At 38.0% G+C, this 9,158-nt stretch overlaps 1 protein-coding gene across 2 annotated transcripts; it reads right to left on the bottom strand.

Moving 5' to 3' along the window:
- Positions 1-4,623: 4,623 nt before the first annotated feature.
- On the bottom strand, positions 4,624-8,250 carry LOC116850060 (farnesol dehydrogenase-like). 2 transcript variants are annotated; one of them, XM_032827872.1, is made up of 6 exons: positions 7,958-8,250; positions 7,461-7,821; positions 6,335-6,461; positions 5,931-6,084; positions 5,214-5,357; positions 4,624-5,136 (listed from the first exon to the last, which is right to left on the bottom strand). In XM_032827872.1, exons 2-6 carry the CDS (start codon positions 7,765-7,767, stop codon positions 5,098-5,100), a joined length of 771 nt encoding a protein of 256 aa, XP_032683763.1. In that variant the 5' UTR covers positions 7,768-7,821; positions 7,958-8,250; the 3' UTR covers positions 4,624-5,097. The 2 variants fall into 2 exon arrangements, with proteins under 2 accessions (XP_032683763.1, XP_032683762.1); XM_032827871.1 differs by having other exon boundaries at positions 7,461-7,777; positions 7,958-8,248.
- Positions 8,251-9,158: the final 908 nt, after the last annotated feature.

The raw sequence follows: 9,158 nt of genomic DNA, 5'->3' as shown, positions 1-9,158 counted from the left end.
CTCTCTCTCTCTCTCTCTCTCTCTCTCTCTCTCTCTCTGTCTCTGTCTTCTAGGATTTATTCAAATGCAAGAACCGCGGAGAAACGCGGTCAAACAACTGTTAGCATACGAGTCAGAAGGCAAGAGAAGACGAGTGTTGCCTGTCAGAAACAGTTACGAGCGCATTTAAGGAAGTTAAATCGGAGTGCTTGTTCCCCACTCAGCATCCGGTGGTTCTTGTAAATCCGGGAATTCGCAACATCAGTCCAAGTTTTGCGGAGCAATGTAAGAGCATGTATATGCACAATGCAATCAACGGGGAATGTTCTCGGGTGGAATCACTGTTAATTTTAATTTACCGAGTTTATCAAATCGCCTATCAATTCGTCAAATTTGCCGTTGCGACGATTATGAATGTACTGCCCGTTGATTATGAATATATCGTCAGTATAGTTTTTATGAAGAGTAACTGAAGATTAGAAACATTGATATGCTAACATTTTTATGTTTTGTATAAAAACATGTAATATAGTGCAATATACACGACACAGTTGACTGATAACATATTTTTACTTTAACTTCACATTTTTATAATCTATTTATTTTGTTTTAAATTATTTTTTATTCTTAAACTTTCTGAATCTTTGAACTACAGTAATACTTTGCATACATTATTTTGAATAAAGTACTTAAAATACACATGTAGGAAAATTGAGATTCTTGTCATTATTTTCTAATTATCTTTTCCTTTACTACATACAGTAACATCATGGCTACGTTCGCTTTGGACGATTTTGTGCTGATAGCGTCGTTCTATCTTTATTGCTCACTAGCTAAAACTACCCAACGCTGTCCGAGTTATCACAAAGTGTCAAGGAAATGAAATCAGGGGGAGGGAGTGGGATGTCCGGGTTTCATGGTAGCCTATATTTTCCGCAGAGTCCTAGAGAGAGAACTATGCAAAATTTGGTCCAGATCGGTCAAAGGGTTTGGAAGTGTATAGGTAACATACAAACAGACACATAGGTAGACATTTTATTATGTATATACATACACAGGGTGATCCACTTAAATCGAGTATCTTAAATTTCTCATTTATTTTTGATGATACGAAAAAATGTTTAAAGAGAAAGTTGCCTGTTCGAGCGATTGTGATGACAAAAAAATTTTTTTAAGGCATTTTTCAAAGATTTGAAAGTTAAGGTAACTTTTTAACAAAAATTCATATAATAAAAATTTATTATTTTTTATTAGACGCAATACAGATTAGTCTGTAATATTTTTAGGATTGATTCGCTATTTTTGAGATACATCCTTCAAATAAATCGGATGTAATTTGTAATATTCGATTTTTCGTTCTACATTGAGCGGACAAACTTCTGACAGTGTCAGCTTACGAGTTCGCTGCGAACTCGCTGAATGCGCGATTAGAAAACATCGGATGATTTTCGAGGGGGACGCGAGAGACACGGAAGAACAATGATGTGGACGTTGGCGTTGGACGCGCGTGAACAACCCACGTAAATAACGAGATAATTTACGTTCGTTACACAATGATCGTCATAAATCGCATTTCTGTTGGTCGACAAAACGTGCGTTATGCGAGGAACTCCGGTCCCTCCGCCGTCAGACCCTCAACCCCTTCCTGCGTCCCTTCGCGCTGTCGATATTTTACCGCGAGAACGCGGATACACGGCCGGCATAATTTATCTGTTTTCAAATATGCCCGCGTGCGCGCCGATAAATTTACATATTTTAATATAAATTCCTAAATGCCGGCCGGCGTCCGTACAGACGGCCCTACGAAGCTCCGAGTACGTCTTTATCGATCATTGCCTCGCCGTCGCCCTTCCAAGCTTTATGTCTTGATTCTAACCTCCCCCAGCGCTCCCGTTCCCTTCCCTTTCGTCCTTCCTTAATGTAACAGCTAGAGAACGCTCAAGAATATGACGGATTCTTCGCGTGGTTTCGCATTATTCGTGCGCTGCAATAAGTAAAATAAAAGTATCGCTCATAATTTCAATATTCCGCAACTACATTTCCTAATGTAAGTTTAGGAGCCATACAATCAATCAATAAATGGCGAAATGACAACTTTTCTTCGATCCAATCTTGTCTAATAAAATATCGAGGTAAAACTTGTACATAAGATATGTAACTGTATGAAAAAACTTAAATTTTGGAATTCTTTCGAAGAAAAATATTTTTCAAAACGCGTTCTGGTTCAAGGATAAGAAATTTCTGATTCTTATAATTCAAATTTGATTCTAAAAATCAGAAATTCTGTCAATTAAATCCTTTAATGAAAACGCGTTAGTTCGTTCATTATAAACAAACTTCGTATTAATACGACCAAACTTTATTCTTCATATTCACCAAACCTCATAATTGCAGTTTCATTCTCTAGCATAGTGATATTTGAAATTTTCAAGATTAAGCATATCATAATATAACATATATATACATCATGACTGTTGATTATTCAAGAAATAGACAATTTCTAGAATAATCCATAGTTATGACGTGTACGAGTATTTTATCTTCCTTAGTCCTGATGTAGTTCAATTGGCTAGATGTAACCTGACTTTTCTTATTACTCTAATTGAAATAATTAACTTAAAATATAGCAAAATGTAGCTAATTTATTATAGAATTTATATACATGCACTAAATAATAATAAATAATATACTTATTGTGAGTACATACATAAAAATATTATTTCAGCTAATTTTCTGGTTGGGAAAGTTTCTTGCTGGACGCTATTTTATATTTTGCAACCAATTGTCAGAGTTAAAAGATACTAAAGTAAAATTTCCCACGTATTAACTAATAGCCCAGCTTGCTGAATATATGATTTTATACACTTCAAGTATAAAGAGAGTTAAGTATAAAGAGAGTCATAAACTTGGAAAAAATGCCCATCTGACTGGACATCAAAACTGAAAAGATTATGTACACGGAACAATAGAGATTTAATTGTAGGTTTGGCCACAACAGACATTCGGGTTAAAGAATAATACTTATTATATACGCCGCAAATATATTATTTATTGGAATTCGGTCCATTGCGATTTTTGATCACGGAGTGTTTAGCGTATCTTTTTCTATTTAATAAAGTTATATTACTTTTTTGTAATTACTAATTGATCTTTCCACGAATCTATCGGTCACATCCGTTCAAATGTTTAGTGTGCGTAAAAAGTCAGATATATTATTGTTGATGCAACGCTCAGTATTGCGAGAGACTGAATTTTATTCAACCTTTGGGACGCGTAACGAAACCGATATGGTATCGCGGCGTATCGTCGTTGCGAGAGGTGAGAGATCTAATCGCAGAGCGGGAATTTGAAGCATGCACTTAGATTTTGACAGGGACACCCGACGCATGCCGGAAAAATCGATTTTCCTCGCGCGACTGATAACGCGACGCTTCTCTCGAACTGCTTCGGAGAGCACGACGGAACTTGTTTGACACCTTAACTATCGCGCGCACTCGAATGCCACCCCGTCCCCATCCTCCTCCAGCCCCCGCCCCGGGTTGACAGTCGAGCTTCGTATAATACGAGTCGCTATCGTCGTCGGAAGTTCGTGTTTAGAAGCACACGCACACGCACGCATGCACGCACGCACGCACTCACACGACGAGACGGGACGGGACGCGCGACAATATGTAGGAAATACGCGCGCGTATTTCGATCGTTGCCGCGTAAATGCCAAATGACACCGTCTGTGTATTTGTCATGCGCCAAGCAGGATGTAACTGCCGTGTGTAGCAAGCACTCCGTCGAAATTTGAATGGAGCGATTACACGTGAACGTATTGCCGATAGCGTAGCGACGCGATAAGCGGAATTTGTCACCTGATGAATTTAGGTTGTATCTTTTTAAAGCGATACGCAGTGTAATATCAAGTATAGGAGGAGGAGAGAGAAGCATCGCGCGAGATAAACGCAACGATATTCCGACAGCGAGACATTTGTCTTCCGACAACGACGTATTGGCCATAAATCCCGCGTATACACCGCGCTCTTACGCATGAAAAATGTCCTTGCGACGGTGTCTTGTGTATATTTCTATGCAGGCTAAAAGCTACGTGAACTTTCATCTCTGATTTGGAAGGGCCGCTTGTCTTTATCGCGAACTGCTCAGCTACAACATAGAGTGTGTATAGGAATAGATCGATATTTTGCAGTAATTCACTCTGTCTTTTCATTTCACATGTACTATTTGTATCTTAGAAACTAAAATGTGCTATTAAAACACTTGGTATCCCCGACAACATAATGTCTAAAATCGGGACATAAGACGTCTTAAAGATAATCTTTAAGACGCTTTAAAGACGTTTATACGTAAATCGTCTGAAAGACGTCTTAAAGATGATCTTTAAGACGTCTTATGTCCCGATTTTAGATATTATGTCTGAAATGTTTCCAGCGAAATTTGCTTTGTTCCTTAATAAGATCTTGCTAAACTATTAAAAATATAGCAAAATGTGAAAGAATGAAAAAATATGTGTACTTAAATATGTATTATTGAAATTGAATGTTAAAAGAAACGATTATACTGTGCACTGAGTGAACAAATTTTGCTAATTTAACAAATGACTAGTATCAAAGAGGTTGTTATTATGAGACAATAAATGACTTCGTAGTGAGAACAAACGATTTATTACTTTCAATTGCTCTAAGCGACATTTTTGCGATGGAGATAATCTAAATAGACGAGAATAAGAGAACGACATCTGAGAAATATTGAGCGACTTTGTTTTAGTGCGACACAAAGTGATAAAGTGATACGCGCCATATTTTTCTTCAAATATAACTATCTACAATTGCGAAGAATGATACAAAGCTTTCTTTCCATAAAGTGTCGTAGTTTTCTTTTAATTAATAAAATGTTTAATGAATTTTCCACTTTGTTTCGCACACTCACAGAGTCAAGAAAATTGGAGCGAGGAGCCAATTGGGGGAAAGAATTTTATATTTATACAATGCAAAAACATGATGACAGCTTAGCTTACGACGCGGAGTTTCTTACTTTATTATTAGCGTGAGTTTCTTGTAAAGTTGTTGATGCGCCAAGATATGGGGGCATTTTGCTGAAAACATTCTTCATACTTTAAAACTCCCCCGTACGCTGGATGGTGAGCTCCGTGATCTGAAATTAAGCGACGCGTAAAATGATTTTCCCATACCTACGCCGAATACAAGACGTGCATTAGCAATAATTTCAACCTGGACTTCCGGTCGCGTTGCGAGAGCATAAATAAGCGCGTCCGCTACGTCACTCGGCATAAGAGCTGGTATCTCGTCGAAAATGTCTCGTAACTCGACGTTGTGTTTAGCTATCTCCGTTCTTACGAGACCAGGGCTAATACTCTGCAAAGAGCAGACGGAGTAAGAGTCGACTCGGCAATTACCTTACGGCACATCGGTGGAAAGGGGAATGCGCGCATCCGATCAACTTTTATTTACACAAAAATAAAGCCGCGTCGCGCAAACGTTCACGAGCGGCACGCGAGGAGACGCGTGTAAATTTAACGGCTCACACACACATACACACCAGTAAGTAAGCACCGTGCGTGTCTGTTGTGTCTACGGGCTACAAACACCGTTTACCTTCGACATGTCTACAGACATCAACGACTGTTTACCCCCGACTCCGTGTGTACTACCGTCGTAAAATATTTATGATTCGAGCCACCACGCAATCATTGTACGATTAATTTGCCGTGACAACGTAACACCACCATGATTTACCGTAAATTTACACTTTCAACAAGAATCACTTCTCCATTAATATCTTGATATTATACGATATTGACGTATTCTGCCTTTTAGATACTATGCGTATGAGAATTTCAAAATTTCATTAAATGAGATGTATTTGCACGACGAGGGCAACGAGAAAGCCAGGGACTGAAAGTATGATTTCAATCGGTCGCAACTTACCGTGATGCGAATAGGTAATTTCATCACCGCTAATTCCCGCCGCACAGTGTGAGTTAGAGCGACAGTTGCGTGTTTAGTCGCGGGATACAAGTTAAAACCATTAGAGCCAGTGATTTCTGAGAGAGGTTTCGTCGGGATCTCGTGGCCCAAAATGCTACACACATCAAAGCTATTGATACAAAGCTATTGATATTGCAGTGAACGAAAATCACAGTGCATGTCATTTAAAGCAACCTCCCACATCTTTTCTCATTTCCTCCTTGCTCCCTCTGTTCCATCGCGGACGAGCGCGCTTTCCCGGCGCAAACGCGCTTCGAAAACAACTAATTTATTCAGAAAGTTCGCGAGACTTATCCAGTGTTCCCAGACGTCGCGGTTAACGAACGAATCATAAGTAACAATACCTGTTGACATTGAAAACATGCCCTTCGACGTTTCGGCCGCGCATCGAGCGCACCGCCTTGTTGACGCACGTAGCGACTGCGAGGACATTAATATTTAACAGCCTTTCAAATGTCTTCCTGTCGCTCTCTGCAAGTGTAATTTATGGAATTTTTAAAATGCGCCAACGACGAGGGAGACCGAAGCCTTCCACTGTAATATTGTCAGTGAAAGCCCACCCCTTTCCCTCTCCCCGATCGCGAGTTGTATGCGGCATATAGAAGTAAGAGTCTCCCTTTTTTTCCAGCGATGACATTCCCCACGTAAGAAACTACTGCATTTTTTAGCAATCTTAATGATAGGATCAAAACCAAAATTTGAACATCCAAAAAAATATAATCTTGTCTTAATAAAAAAAATTCTTTTAGAAAAGGAAAAATAACATAATATTCTTAAAGTGTAAGGGATTTCAATTTATCATAACATTTCAAAGAACCAACTTTTGCTTCAAGTAAAAATATTCCTCTTGAATAAGAAAGAAAAAAAATGCTACACTGAGAAAAGAAAATACTTGAAAATTTGTTCGTGGAATATAAAGTTTATTTCTGTGAAAAATTATATAAATAAATATAAATTTCCCTGCAAATAAATTTTCATGTATTTTCTTCTCTGAATGTAAGATAATACACTGAAAAGAAATACCTGAAAATTTATTTATGGATTTAAAGATGTTATTTCGCAAAAATAAACTTTATCTACTTCACAAGAATAATCTTTATATCCTACAAATAAGTTTTCAGATATTTTTTTTTATATATCTAGCAGATTTCAGATTAATAATTTACTTTATTAGAAGAGGAATATACATACTTTCAGTTTTTAGTTAGAATACTTTCCTTTTGGTTTTAGAAGAATCTTTTTATATGTTATATACCTTTTATATGTTATATGTTAAAAATCTAGAACAGGACAACGTATAAGAGGATTCTACCAAGGTGAGAAAATACTTTTTAGGTGAAATAAGACTTTCAGAGACTCTCGTCAAAGCTTTGAGATACACTGTACATCGCGTATTGTATTCACGTGGACGAAGTTCACAAAGTCACAAAGTAAAAGCTCCTTTTCTTAAGAAAACAAATGCAAACATACCGACCATGCGGGTGTAATCGATGACACCAGCGTTGTTGATCATAATGTCCACACCGCCGTACGCGTTCTCGATATGCGCGAACACTTTGTCAATGTCCTCCTCCTTGCTCATATCGCAACACATGGTGTATAGCCTGCCGAAACCTTCCCGATTGGTAACATCGGCAAGCAGTCTCGCCAATTTTTCCTTCTGGATATCCGCAGCAGCTACGTTCACTCCGTTTCGCAGAAGAGCCCGTGTAATTGCTTCGCCGATGCCGGTTGCAGCGCCGGTAACGAGTGCGGTTTTACCGAGCCAGCGATCCATAATTGCCTGTCTGCAAGTACGACGTAGCCCGCGCGGTTGACATGCCACTAATAACTAGCGAGCCGAAAATAATTTCAAGCACGTAAAAAGCGTAATCATGAACGTCTACAATCGCGGTGACGTTAAATTCTCCGTGAAATTTGTGGAAATGGCATTTCGATTAACAGCACCAGCGCTATAGCGAACGTACTTATCTGTGTCTTCCGTCTCGTCGAAAAAAAATCGTCTCAACCTCGATGATATCTTGATTCACCGACACGGTGATAAGTGTACGGCGCGCAGTGAACCACTAAGCTGCATCAGTCAATAGTACGACGCAAATATATATAATGGGACGTAATCACTTGATAGTATCAGTTGACTCACTTTAGGTTGGAGTGGGATTAGCGATCTCGTGAACACGTGATACATATACACATATGTATACATACATATGTGTATTCGTGCTTATTATTATAACCGCTCAGAACGAAAGTAAAACTTATAACGCGCTTCCTTATAACGAAAGACGTGTGATATACTCGCTACATGTTTTGCAACATCCAAAATAATCTAATCTTATCTTTAGAGGAATCCTCTGAATCATAGAGGTTTTACACAGAATGTCTGACGATAGGTGGGAAAACGCTCGTGGCACATAGACGGTTGCAAATCAGCTGGCGCATGTTTATTAATGCGAAATTTCTAGCATATGTAATGGTTTCACTGGAAACTTCGCGTTAATAAACATGACCGATTTTGCAAATCGCGTATCGCTTCTATTATATTTTAGGCATCATGCTATCTATATGCACTTCTCATAAATAAACTTTTATTTTTAGACAGTGTAGATATAATAAAAATGTGATCGGGATATACAGGGTGTTAAAAAGAAAGTATTCCAAACTTACGCGCTAAAGAGTACTCATTATACGGAATAAACATGGGTCGAAAAATCAACCCATTCAGAATTATAAACATTTGTCGATTTTGATAACGCAAATTATTGCTTTCATTAATCACACGCAATCAATAAACGAACGAGTATCTTATTATATTATTACTGTTGTTTACAAGAATTCCTCGTGTCTTCCTTCCGAAAGATGGATTGGACGGACCAGTTGCATAACTTCCTCGATCTCCTGACTTAAGTCCATTGAATTTCTTTTTATAGGGATACATAAAAAGTTTAGTTTATTCTTCACCCATAAATAATATTACAAGAATTAAATGAACGAATTTGAGATGCAGCTGATAAGATTCAAAGAAAATTTTTTTAAAGAGTTTGAAATTCTATAATTCGAAGATGTATATAAATGGAAGTAGAACACTTATTGTGTGTGTGTGGGTGTGTAAACAATATAAAAATAAAATAATATGGTAAAATATTCGTTCGTTTATTGATCAACGGA

This window comes from Odontomachus brunneus, unplaced genomic scaffold (assembly GCF_010583005.1).
Source record: "Odontomachus brunneus isolate Ranch 3 - 2012 unplaced genomic scaffold, Obru_v1 Obru_scaffold_133, whole genome shotgun sequence".
In the NCBI taxonomy this organism is placed as follows: domain Eukaryota; kingdom Metazoa; phylum Arthropoda; class Insecta; order Hymenoptera; family Formicidae; genus Odontomachus; species Odontomachus brunneus.
The sequence above is the reverse complement of the archived record's forward strand: the minus strand, read 5'-3'. Positions and strand labels throughout refer to the sequence as shown.

Excerpts from the sequence above, each read along its gene's own strand:
- LOC116850060 (XM_032827872.1), bottom strand. The coding sequence starts at position 7,767 with ATGGATCGCTGGCTCGGTAAAACCGCACTCGTTACCGGCGCTGCAACC. Across the intron at positions 6,085-6,334 it reads CATGTTTTCAATGTCAACAG|CATTTTGGGCCACGAGATCC; the intron begins GTATTGTTACTT and ends TGATGTGTGTAG. Across the intron at positions 5,358-5,930 it reads AATTACCTATTCGCATCACG|AGTATTAGCCCTGGTCTCGT; the intron begins GTAAGTTGCGAC and ends TGCTCTTTGCAG.